Below are 13,073 nucleotides of genomic sequence, written 5' to 3'. Positions count from 1 at the left end.
ACCTCTGAGAGGTCAGAGAGCACAGCAGAGACTCAGCTGACTAGGTATCAAACCTGATTTTGCGTTACCTTGTTGCGTGACAATGATGTCTTCCTTAGCTGTCTCTCCCAATGGTGGGGTGCTGTCTTTGGAGGAAGAGCCTAGCTGTAGTATTTGAAGTTTTTAAATTTGTTCATGGGATGGGGCGTCGCTAACTAGGCCAGCATTTATTGCCGATCCCGTGAGAACTGAGTGGCTTGCTAGAAGCAAGCTAGGAGTCTGGACTGGGTCTGGAGTCACATGTAGACCAATCAAACCAGGTAAGCACAGCAGATTTCCCCTTCCCTAAAGGGCATTAGTGAACAACAATGGTCTCGTGGTTATCATTAGACTTGAATTCAAATTTCACCACCTGCCATTTGAACCCAGATCCCCAGAGCATTACCCTGGGTCTGTGGGTTACTAGTCCAGTGACAATACCACTAAGCCACCGCCTGTCCTGCTGTGCTTTCTCGTTCAATTGATGCTTTGCCTTCATTAAAAAGAAAGATCTGGATAAACTGAATTGTCCGTATATGTAAGAAACAACTTTATTCATATAGCGTTATATTACAACCTTGGGTTCTCTCAAAGCACTTCATTGACAATGAATGAATTTTAAGTATAGTCACTGTCCGGGGGGCCAGTAGCTCTGTTGGCTTTAGCATGTGGATCAGAATAATGTCAATAGCATGAGGTTCAATCCCTGTACTGGCTGAGGTAGGCCTGAGGCCTGCCTTATTGCCTTGCTCCCTAGTAAAATCAGTGACCCTCAAATCAAGGATGCTATCTGGAGAAGAGAGAGTCGCTGTTGCAACGTAGGCAAACTTGAGAGCCAATTTGCACAGTAAGACCCCATAAGCATCAAATGAGATGTATGACCAGATAACCTGTTTTTTCTTTGTGAATGCTGGTTGAGGACAACATCTACAGAACTCTTTTGAATGGGACTGTAGGATCTTCTACATTCACCTGAACTACCAGGACAAGCAGAGGAAGCCTCCATTTAATGTCTCACTTGAGGTATCAGTGACAAGACTTTTCACCTCCTGGGTCACAAAGTTTTGGGTTCACATCACCAACACCAGCAAGCTGAGCAAACCATTCAGGTTGGCACATCCATCCAGCACTGGGGGAGTGCTGCACTGTTGCAGGTGCTGCCTTTTTGACGAAACATTAAACCAATTCCCCTCTGCCCCCTCGGGTAGAAGTAGCACTTTTTGAAGAAAAGCAGGAGTGTTCTCACGTGTCCTGACCAATACGTATCCCAAAACCAACATTACTCATAACAGATTATCTGGGCATTAGCTGATGACAGAGTGTGGGAGCTTACTGTCTGCAAATTGGTTGCTGGGTTTCCATTTCAACAGTAACTACACTTTAAAAATACTTCAAGGCTGTTGAGCACTTTGGGATGCCCTGAGGTTGTGAAAGTTGCCATATAGATGCAAGTTCTTCTTCTGACAATGCTGCACTCCCTCAGTGTTCTGTTGAATTAACAGCCTCTATAACATGCTCAAATTCTGGTGTGGGCCTTGAACCTACAGCTTTCTAACTTTGATGTAAGAGGGCTACCTGTGAGCCAAGGTGTAGCTTATTGTCACAGGTGTGGGTTGAGCTGGTGGCGTAGTGGTAATGCCATTGGACTAATAAACCCAGCTAATGCTCTGGGAGAACAGGTTCAAATCCCGCCACGGCAGCTAGTGGAATTTCAACTAATAACTCTGGAATTGAAAACTAGTCTCCGTGATGGTGAAGCTACCATCGATTGTCCTTAAAAACCCATCAGGTTCACTAATGCCAGTTAGGGAAGGAAATCTGCTGTCCTTACCTGTCCTGGCCCACGCGTGACTCAGGCCCACAGCAATGTGGTTGACTCTTAACTGCCCTCTGAAATGGCTGAGCAATTAGGGATGGGCAACAAATGCTGGCCTTGCCAGCGACGCCCACATCCCATGAAAGAATAAAGAAAAAAAAAGGTTGATCTTCTGAAATATCATTTTTATTATAACTATATTCTGTGGCTTAATTTGGCAGCAGCAGGTTCACTTACACTTGTGACTTGCTGTTGGACCTCCCAAACAGGGGGCCACAATGTTGAAATGCAGAAAGGAACAATTGAAGGATTGAAAAGTTGACCCTGGCTGCAACTGGGGATCATTCACTTGTCATGTTTCACGAGTAATCCTCATGGCGATTCCACTGTCGTTTTCCAGGAAGGAATTTGTGCAAGCTTACGTGGACTACATCTTCAATAACTCTGTCCAGGAGCTCTTCTCTGCTTTCTCCAGTGGCTTCTTGAAGGTTTGTGGAGGGAAGGTTCTCCAGCTCTTCCAGCCCAATGAGCTGATGGCCATGGTGGTGGGGAACACCAGTTACAACTGGAAGGAGTTAGAGATGGTAAGAGCCCTCACAAGACACTCTGCTCATCGGGTCTTAGACCATAAGACCATAAGACATAGGAGCAGAAATTAGGCCATTTGGCCCATCGAGTCTGCTCCGCCATTCAATCACGGCTGATAAGTTTCTCAACCCCATTCTCCCGCCTTCTCCCCGTAACCTTTGATCCCCTTACCAATCAAGAACCTATCTATCTCGGTCTTAAATACACTCAATGACCTGGCCTATAAACCTGCTTACGGCCCTACAGGATCTCCTGGTCCTTAGTCAATAATATCATCAAAATAATAACAATCATTATCCTAGTCTGCTGGCATCGAAACAAGGTCTAGTTGTTGTCTTCAAATGTGGCAATAATGATTAATAGCCGAACATCTCCCAGCCTGGACCAATGCTGGAACCCAAGAGTAATATCCTACCCGTGACTGTTCCTAAAATGCTGAGTTTCCCAGGATTGGTTGACACCAAGTGTACAGAAATGGCTATTTAATTTTACTGAAGATCAATTTTGGTACCTGGGCCATGGATTGGCTTTGGAAATTGTATACCAATTTGCAACCCACCACCTCCCCTGCCCCAACCCCCAACCCGCTTCCTTCCTTCCTGAATCAGCAGCATAAGGATAGATTATCTGCTCATTACCACATTGCTGTGTTGTGTGATCTTGCTGTGTACAAATTGGTTGCTGCACTTCCTACGTTAGAACAGTGACTACACTTCAAGAGTACTTCACTGGCTGTAAAGGGCTTTGGGACGTACTGAGGTGGTGAAAGGTGCTACATAAATGCAAGTCTTTCTCCTCCCCACCCCCCTCCAACTGCATTAACTTGCATTTTCAACACCACCAGCCTGAACAATACTGTATCCCATACTTTGTAGGTCCTGCATCAATGGATTAAAATGCTGCCTGGATTTTACAATGATCAGGTGGCCTGCTCCATCCCACCCCCTGGTGGCGATGGTGAAAATTACCCCCTTGGTACTTCTGAAGAGGCAGATACACCATTTTTAGGAGGTGCCTTTACTTTCCAGTAACAAAGTTCTGTAAATCAGAGGTTTCATACATTCTGTGGCTTTTTTGAATTATTGATTCTGATGTTTTTCCGGTTTTATAAAGATGTCATCCGTTGAAATCTCAAGCCTTTTAAATCTAGCCCAGTCAAATCAAGTCAATGAAAGCTTTCACTTATATAGCGCCTTTAATGTGGTAAAATGTCACCAAGGTGCTTCAACAACAGTGTTAATCTCCTGGGTCAATGAACGAGACATTCGGACGGGTGAGGCAGGTTTTAAGGAGCATCTTAAAGGAGGAGAGAAAGGTAGGAGAGTTTTACTGAGGGAACTCGAGAGTTTAGAGCCTTAGATGGCTGGAGGCCGCCCATGTTGGGGCAAAGGATGGACAAGAGACCAGAGATGCGGGGCACAGAGGTCTCAGAGGTTTGTACAGCTGAAGTGTGGGGTGGGAGGGTTTACAGAGAAATAAGAGGCTGAGACCATGGAGGGATTCGAATATGAAGATGAGAATTTCAAAATGAAGGCATTCGGGGGCAGGTGACGCCTGAACGGGACTTGATGCGAGTTAGGATGTCTAAGTTACTCCATGTGTTGTCACAATGTGAGGGGGAAATGTTGTAGCTTCTTTGTGATCTGATCTGTGCCAGCATTCTGAGGTGAGTTACTCCATTTGTCCAGTGTAGTTGGGTTGTCGATACCACCGGTGTGTACTGCTTAGACACCATTAAGCAGTTTGGGGAAGTCACCAAGAAATGTTTATTAACATTACTGAACTATTTACAGTAGCGGGTAGAGGAATGGAGAGGACTCCATGGCGTGTCCTTACACGTTGCTATCTAGCGCTACACCGCCGACCTAGGCTCTAGATCAGGTGCCTTCTTAATGTCACTGGTGGGCGGTACTGTACTCAGTCCCAGGCTAACCTTTAATGTACTGGATCCTTCTACTACAGTATCTACATGATAAAATCCTGTGGTCTGTTTTATAAATGAAAGGTCACCATGTTGTGTTATGATACCATCGCTGTTGTGTCTTAATTATGAGACCTTGAGACTTGTATATTTAAACGTGAGCCATTTATTGTTAATCTTTAATTGTGTACAGATCCCTGGTTACTGCTGTCGTGCATGATGCTGCTACCTCCATCCAGGCTGGTTCCAGAGTGTTCTCTCTAGCCTGTTCTCTCAGTCTATTATTATGTGACTCTATACATCACACCATGGCCGTGCTAGTCTCCAATCCCACATTAACCTTTGCTCTGCTGAGCATCTTTACATTACAATGGCATGCAGGCACACACAGCATCATACAACACCTTTAAAACTGACTTTACAAAGAAACCTGTCCATTTAACTGTAATAACTTAATTGGCACCACATCCACGAACATTCACTCCCTCCACCACTGACGCACAATGGCAGCAGTGTGTACCATCTACAAGATGTACTGCAGGAATTCAACAGAATTAGACAGCACCTTCCAAACCCACGACCACTACCACCTAGAAGGACAAGAGCAGCAGGCAGATGGGAACACCGCCACCTGGAGGTTCCCCTCCAAGTCACTCGCCATCCTGACTTGGAAATATATTACTGTACCTTCACTGTCGCTGGGTCAAATCCTGGAACTCCCTAACAACACTCTGGGTGTACCTACACCGCATGGACTGCAGTGGTTCAAGAAGGCAGCTCACCACCACCTTCTCAAGGGCAATTAAAGATGGGCAATAAATGTTGGCCTAGCCAGCGAAGCCCACATCCCGTGAATGAATAAACAAAAATAGCTGCTATTAAAATCCAGTTCCTCCTGAAATGTGAATGTGTCACCATTATGATAGGAAACCTTGTCCAATTCAAGTTGCTTTTTAATGTCAGATGTGTGTGTGTGTATGTGAGTACACATGTCTGTTTGTGCATGCTTTTTGTCTGTCTGTGTGTTGATCCTTGAACTGCGCAGTTTCTCATGCAAGGTTTTGTTTTATTGAATTGTGTTTTGCCAGAGTGCGATATACAAAGGGGATTACCATCCTGCACATCCTACCATAAAAATATTTTGGGAAGTATTCCATGAGTTTCCTTTGGAGAAAAAGAAGTTGTTTCTGTGTAAGTGTGGTTATTTTTGTGTAAATGTGGCCTTGTCGGTTGTTAAAAGTCTCTCGGGCAAATGCACATGTTGGGTTGGTGAGAAATCAGGACACCGGGTTTATTTCTTCCCACCCTGAAGTGTGCTGTTCCACTGCAGCCGGCTGATTTTATGGTCAGTAGTGAGTTGGGGCCACTGCAGGTCTTGAGGCCTGGTCAGTAGCTTTTGACCCAGGCCTCCTAGTGAAAGAATAGCAGAGAGGAGGCCTCCCCTTTGGGACCCAAGGTAAGAAATTTGGGACTTGTCTTTTTCAGTCCTCTCTGGCTCGCTGCTTGTACCTGCTCGAGTGGTCCGAGGGGCATCTCCACCACCAGCTTCTTGGGGCACTGCGTGAGGCATTAGAGGCAGGAGGTCGCAAACAGCCCTCTTCCCACCTCATTTCCACTTGCGCTCACTGTAGCCGCCAGTGTAGCTCCTTCCTTTCCTCCACCCCCCACCCCCCCCTCCTCCAACTACTCTTCAAATTGCCCGGGGCAACGTAAAAAGGGTAGGCCCCAGTTGAACAAGACACTCCTGCTTTTTCCTGACCTTTTCCTCAGGGTGCATTCGTTTCCCCCCTTGTGTGAGTGCAAAGCTCATGAACATTGATCCATCGTGTGTGTTTTTTTCCCACTTGTTCATGGCAGGTTGTCCACTGGGGATTCTGCACTCCCAGTGAGAAGCCCCTCCCCCTTTCTAGTGCACATTTTTAAGGTGAAAGGTGCCAGAGGGAATCCTTGTCTTGTGCTTGTTGATCTAGGGATTGGCTTATGGGGGTTCAAAGCTGTACTTCATTCCCTTTCCACTTTTGCTATCTATAGAAGGGCCTGTGTGTGTTGTCTTCTAGAGCTGCAGGCCTGTTGCACAGCTGGGCCCCACACCATCCTCGCAGGACGTTGCTGGGTTCCGGTGATCCGGCAAGCCTGTATCAGTGAGGAACAAGGCCGTGCTGCAAACTCTTGTCCGCCTTTGCAACCCTCAGCCGATCTGCCGCTGAAGGATTCTGCCGTGGTTGGACCTATTGACTGGCGGTACCTTCCTCACCGTGTCACAAGGTGCTGTAAAGTAGGTTGATGGGGGTTTTTGAATGGCGTAGGGGCACCACCCTCTACCTCATCCTACCCTAAACACCCTGCTGTTGCGGTCCGCCACTGCTTGTTCCGTCAGCAGAGGTCCTGCCAATGATGCAGCTAGCCTCCATAGCTACGGTGGTTGTGCCAGATTTCAACCCCTGCTGGTTGGTAGCTGCAACTCATCACATCCCACTTCCAATGCCTCCAGGTCGGTACATTTATATTGGTTTTCAGTCCACATCTCTCTTGTGAATGACAAAACTAGCTCTTGTTCTTCATTCTAATCGTTCTTGATTCCCACCCACACCCTGAGTAGGGCCTCGATCTCTTCAGATCCATTATCGGCCATGTCTCATTCATCGCGTGATCAGATTCTCAGCGTATATTCTTCATTTTAAATGATGAAATGTATTTTGCTGCCATTGTTAAGGAAAGCTGTTTAATTTTGGGAAGTTTGACGGGGTTGGGGCAGGTGGGGGGAGAGGTGAAGGAGCTTGGAAAACATTAAGATTTCATCAGTGTGAGCTAGAGACCTACTTGAGGGAAGGTCAGTCAAAGGGCCCTCTCTCTGTGTCCTGACCATTGCTGTTTACAAAAATATGGTGCACCCACCCACTCAGTGTTGTGACATCCACTCAGGCTGGGGGTAGACTTCCTGTCAGCGTGGGCACCATAAGGGGAAATGATTCCTTACCCGGCAAATCTCATTGCCACGAGGTAACAATAGTCTGTTCGGGGAAATTGGGTAATTGAAATTGGGTAATACAAGCATTGCCCAGAATACAATGGGACTCAACGTTATTATTTAAAATCAAAACAACAAAAAAAAATGGTGCGAAAACTTGGGCAGCATCTGTGGAGATTGAAAAACGTAGGGCGAACGTTTCTGGTCAATGACTTTTTAACAGGTGAAAGTCTTGATAAAAGATCAACGACCTGAAAGGTTAACTTTCCTCCCCTTCTCCCTCTCCACCGATGCTGTCAGACCTGAGTTCCCAGCATTTTCTGTCTTTTGTTTCAGATTGCAAACACCTGCAGTCTTGTTACTATTCAAAAACCTGCCTCCCCCCCGCCCCCCTCCAAATTTAAAACCAAGCCTTTGGCATTCCCGAACCACTTGGTTGACCTTGCCTTCTGTCCGACAGTGTTCAAACTTGGCGTCAGTCTGCACTGCGACTCTTGGCCCGCTGGTTAGGCTTCTCAATTTTACTTCTTTCTATTCCATTCCACACGTGCGCTGTTTGGAGGAAGGTCCTTGGGCATCGACTGCTTGCCAATGCTTCACCCTGAACCATTTCCCCTTGGCCGTTTTTGGCAGTGGTGGATCGCCATCGCCTTTCACTCTGAGGGGCTGGGCCCAGAGGCAGGCCCCATCTCTACCTCAGCCAGTACGGGAATCGAAGCCGAGCTGTTGGTATTGTTCTGAACCACACACACGACCATCCAGCCAACTGAGCTAACCCGGTCCCCTCTCAATTTATTTACGGTGTGCCGCAGATATTTGTTCACCAATTGGGGTTTCTTTGCCCAACTCTACTTCAGGAACTTTTAATAGAAATGAGATTCTCACCTTTTCATTTCTGTCTTGCCCCCCCGTAGTGTTTTTGACTGGTAGTGACCGCATTCCCATTTATGGGATGGCAAGTATTCGGATGACCATTCAGCCCACTGCTGGAGGGGAGCGTTATCTGCCGGTGGCTCATACCTGTTACAACCTGCTGGATCTCCCCAAGTACACGAACAAAGCGACACTGATTACTAAACTCACTCAGGCTATCGATCACCATGAAGGCTTCAGCTTGGTATGAAATGAACTCCTCTCCATTCCATTGCAAGGAGATATACCGATTTAATAAGCACTTTATTATTATTATTGTTAGAGATTATTTTACAAAATGCAGTCTCGTCCCTCCTCGTTTTAAAAGATTATTTTGCAACATAGTCTTAATGGACTGTCCTTTGACTGTAATTCCAAACTTTGGGTACATTTTAAACAAGCTTTTGCTATTGCTGCAGCTGCATTTTTTTTTAAAAAAAAGCGTTAAGTTTAATTGGAATGTGACGTGTTTTAATTGGCATTGCAAACAAGTAGGACTTTGGTTGGAGGAGGCCTGGTTTATCTGACCCTGGCAGACACCACTAGGTTTCGGTGATGCCCCCTGCTGGAATCTCTGAAATGGACATGACCAAAGAATGGCTGAGAAATTCGATGGTTCTCTTGCCCGTTTTTTTGTGGCGCTAAATGGACGGGAAATACGCACTCATTACGAACCGGAGGGATGCCACCTCCCATTTTTGGTGATGGCCAGGATCCACGCCTAAAATGGGTATGAGTTAGGCCCTTCTCATGTGGAAATAAGCGGCTCAATAGCCATTTTGGCCTCCCACTCTCTGTGCATCCCCCTCCCCCCCCCACAAGTTTGGATGGCTTTGAGGCACTCAGGAAAGACCTGGCCTACAGGGCAGCCCCTAAAGGGCCCGCTGGTGGCTGCCCCCAACAAGTTGGCCGCAAAGACTTGTCTGAACGGGGAGCTGGGAAGAGGAGGAGAGATAACCGATCGCGTAATCGAGCTGTGTGCCGCGGCCTGTCTGTTGCTCAGGCCCTGGTTCTCACCATGGCCTCGACTCCCTCTCCAATAACCGTCCTCGTTGATGATGTTAATCTTTGGAATTCTCTACCCCAGAGAGGAATGGAGGCTCCGAGGTTGAGTTACACAGGTGTTTGATCAACAAGGGAGTCGAGGGTCGTGGGGGAGGGTGGTGCAGGCAGGAAGGAAAGCGGAGTTAAGGCCACAGTCAGATCAGCCATGATATGGAATGGTGGAGCAGGTTCGAGGGGCCGAATGGCCTACTCCTGGTTTTTTTAATCCTATGTAAGACCCTCCTCCCGAGTGCTTTAACCAGCTACCCAAGATGCCCGGAATGCGAAGTCTCTTCGCCCGGGGCGGTGGGGAGGGGGGGGCCTTGACCCATTTAAATGCGGCCCATGTGGTATTGGACCTACCCAGGCTTGGACCACAGCAACTTCACTTGGAAATGTAAAGATCGTGGAAGCCGCTCCTGGCCAAGGCATCAGACAGTGACCTCCCATTCCACACCAAAACCGGCTGTCAGCAGGAAAAGAGATCGGGCGGGCAGGGAGGGGAGGGTGAGGAGGGTGGGGACGAGCAGAAGCGGGTGGTTGATTTGCGTCCAGACCCAAGGACCTGATTTCGCTCCCTTCCATATTTAATTTGCTGCAGCAGTTCCTCAAGGGGTTAATGTCGGCTGCTTTTTAAACTCAGCCAGTAACCAAGTGCTGTGGAATGCTAAACCATAAAGGGAGCCCAAAGAAGCACTTTTTTTTTAAAAAGAGGAAAGCTATATGTAATCACGATAAACTGCCTATTAATCCATGTAAATACCAGGTGGTTAGCACTTAATAGCTGCATAAGATCAAGCGGGGAACTCCTTTGGTCCATTTGTAGGTGAACATAGGGCAATTAGCGATGAGGAATACATGCTGGCCTTGCCAGCGACTGCCCACATAAATCAGTGAGGTGGTGTCTGATGCGTCTAGTTACTGTCTTACTGAATGCTTTGTAAAGTATTGTAACATGCTGTACAAACCACCCCCCCCCTTGTAAACTGAGACAAGCAGGGCAGAACTGTGATCCTGAATATTCTCTTCGTTCAATGAATAGAAAGATCTTATTTCTTTCGATTTTCCACAAGTGAGGCAGAGCTCCAGATTAAATCCTGTCTGTGCACTTTTTTTTGTAAAATGATGTAGGACTTTTTAAAAAGATGAATAAACCAATAAAGCCAAAAGCCCCGTTGCTTATTTCTCCGTATGTACTTTGCCATTTGGAGAGTTCCACACAGGGAGTCGAAGACCGAGTGTAGGTTAGACAATGGGGATAATCATCACAGAGTAATCTGACATCACTCAGTTCCCAGTTTAAAGTTGCTCACACTGCATTTATTCTTGCATTTCTGTGCATATTTAGAATAGAAACTGTTGATGTAAACATGTCATACTGTAATTACAGCCTCCTGCCAGAGGTGGCCCTGCGGCATCTCCAGTGCCAGAGGGTGTTTAGATATTTGTCCTCAACCAACATCACTGAAATGGATGTTCTGCATTATTATGATGGTGTTCTTGGGAGCTTATTGTGTGTAAGTTGGCCACTGTGTTTCTGACATCACAACAGTATCTGTACTTCATGGGCAGCTGTAAAATGCTTTGGGTCATTGACATTGTGGAAGGCACTATATCAATGCAGGTTCCTTTTTTGTCACATATCTCATAACCAATGGCACCCACATTGTAATTGGGCTCTCTCCTGCCGTCCATCACTGGTCTACCCAAGGCCTAGTTACTCTCCTGCCTCAGTGGGCAGACACCGTGCCAAGCGGCACGATCCCAGGTTGCATCCCGCGGAGCTGGTCTCTGGGCGGGTGCTACCGCCAACTCCAGGAGGACCCCTGCGTGACTGGGGAGGGGCAAAGATCGACCGCTGCCTGCCACCATCTGGTGGCTTTTGCTGGAGGGGGGGGGGGGGCGTTGGGCTGTGATATTGCATGCAGTCAAATAGCCCACCTCAGTTCACAGCAGAAGGAGGAGAGGGGGTTGAGGCATGCAAAGTTACCTATCAAGCTATCGGGTATCGATGTGGGGATGGTTTGGGGTGGGGGTGGGGGCGAGGGGTCGTGGGAAGCTTGTACAATAGCTAGGCAAAAAAAAATGAATTTCCATTGATGCAGACATCGAAAGATCATCTTTGAATTCTTAGGTGACACAGTAGATGGGGAACACTTTTTATATGAACCACAAGCCAGTTGGCCCTTATTTAGTTTCCTTTAACGATATGTTCTTGGTAAATCAGACAAATAAAATGATGCAAGTACGTACAGCAAAAATATATTTTCTGTAATACAAAATACAATCACGTTCATGTACAAAAATGTACACATCCACATTTCTCCTTTCTTAGTGTCTACATTCAAAAGCTAAATGTGAACACCAGCACTGTCTGCTTTTCTTTCTTCTGTTTTCTTCCTGTAAACATTGATCCAATACCAAGAGCACAGGGCCCAGAGCATTGTGCAAAAAGTAGTGTCTGGACTCCTGTCCTACTGTGAGGCGTAGGGTACACACCAAGGCACACGTGCACACACACACACACAAACTCGCGTGAGCAGAGGGGCTTCGGTCATCTACTGCCCAGCTGGAACCAGGAGGGACCAAGAGAAGCAGCAAGCGAAGGCTGTCAACAGAAAGCACCTCGAGACACCAAAAGGGGTCACGGAGCAAGGAAGCGAGCAATTCTATTTTGAGCTGTTTCCCTTCAATGCCAGCTAACACCACTATATGACGTTCACTTGCGTATGTTAAAACAGTCCTGTCGCAAGGATGTGTTCAGGTACCAGGAATCCTGATATTCCTTTCCCTTCCTCCCCATTAACAGTTCTGCAGCATTTGCGTTTGGGTAAAGTTAACGTTCACTGGTATCTCTTGCAGGATCCAGCAGTCACTGCAGCAGCTGAGGAATGTTACGCACGTGGTTGGGGGATGGTGGAGGGGGGATACACGCATTAAGCCAATGCATCCTAAAGATGAATGGAGTTAGTGGACCAGGGAATAACTGGAACAAGGTGTGGGTGTAATTCTGTCCCAATTTTAAAGCCACTCATTCGGTCCCAACATTTATATATATATATATATATATATGCTATTATGAGTGAAACGGTTTAAATTATGTGTAAACATGTCACACTGCAACTACTACAGCTGTGTAGGGAGGGTATAATTACCATGAAAAGTTTATGTTGCTAGTTGCCATTATAAATGTGGAGACAGGTATTGATATCGGGAAAGGTCAACAGGAGGTCCTGTCAAAAGGAAGGTTTTTAAATTTGTAGATATTGGAAACGGAAGGAGTTAGTATCTTTATAGGGGTTAGACACACTGAGGTGAGGGAGGCCATTCAGCCCCTCCAGCCTGTTCTATCATTCTATTGAAGCATAAGGTCAGCTTAACTCACAGTGCCTTTCCTCCATGTTCCTTGAAACCCGTAGAAAAATCTATCACACTCAGTGTTGGAACATTTCAATTGAGCCAGCATCTGCTGCGTTTGGAGGCAGAATTGAAGGTTTCCATCGCCCTTTGGAGAACAGCTGCAAAATGTGCCATTTTTCTTGGAAATCATACATATTAAAACAGGCTAAGGCAAAATTTTAAAAAAAATAACTCCGTATAACTATCTCTAAGTGCAGAAGGCTAGGAGGACCTCTTATAGAGCAATGGGCCTTCAGTGGGTCTGGTCATGGAAACAGTTTAGATGCCCCCTTTGTACAGCACCCTCACATCTTTAGTTTGTGCTTGCAATTTAAAGCTTGATAGGGCCCCACTAATCCAGCCCCTATGCCCTTCACTCAGGGTCAGCTGTTGACATGCGACAGTGT

At 46.6% G+C, this 13,073-nt stretch overlaps 1 protein-coding gene across 5 annotated transcripts in view; it reads left to right on the top strand.

Moving 5' to 3' along the window:
• The window catches only part of LOC144667774 (putative E3 ubiquitin-protein ligase HERC3), an 86,821-nt gene extending 76,385 nt beyond the window's left edge, over positions 1-10,436 (top strand). For all 5 annotated transcript variants that reach the window (XM_078529349.1, XM_078529256.1, XM_078529608.1 and 2 more), the window contains 3 exons: positions 2,235-2,418; positions 5,432-5,534; positions 8,226-10,436. In XM_078529349.1, the coding sequence (XP_078385475.1) occupies positions 2,235-2,418; positions 5,432-5,534; positions 8,226-8,434 (496 nt within the window). In that variant the 3' untranslated portion in view covers positions 8,435-10,436. The remainder of the gene's footprint in view (positions 1-2,234; positions 2,419-5,431; positions 5,535-8,225) is intronic.
• The last annotated feature ends 2,637 nt before the right edge of the window (positions 10,437-13,073 follow it).

This window comes from Cetorhinus maximus, chromosome 1 (assembly GCF_964194155.1).
Source record: "Cetorhinus maximus chromosome 1, sCetMax3.hap1.1, whole genome shotgun sequence".
Lineage (NCBI taxonomy): Eukaryota > Metazoa > Chordata > Chondrichthyes > Lamniformes > Cetorhinidae > Cetorhinus > Cetorhinus maximus.
This window is presented reverse-complemented; position numbering and strand designations above follow the sequence as displayed.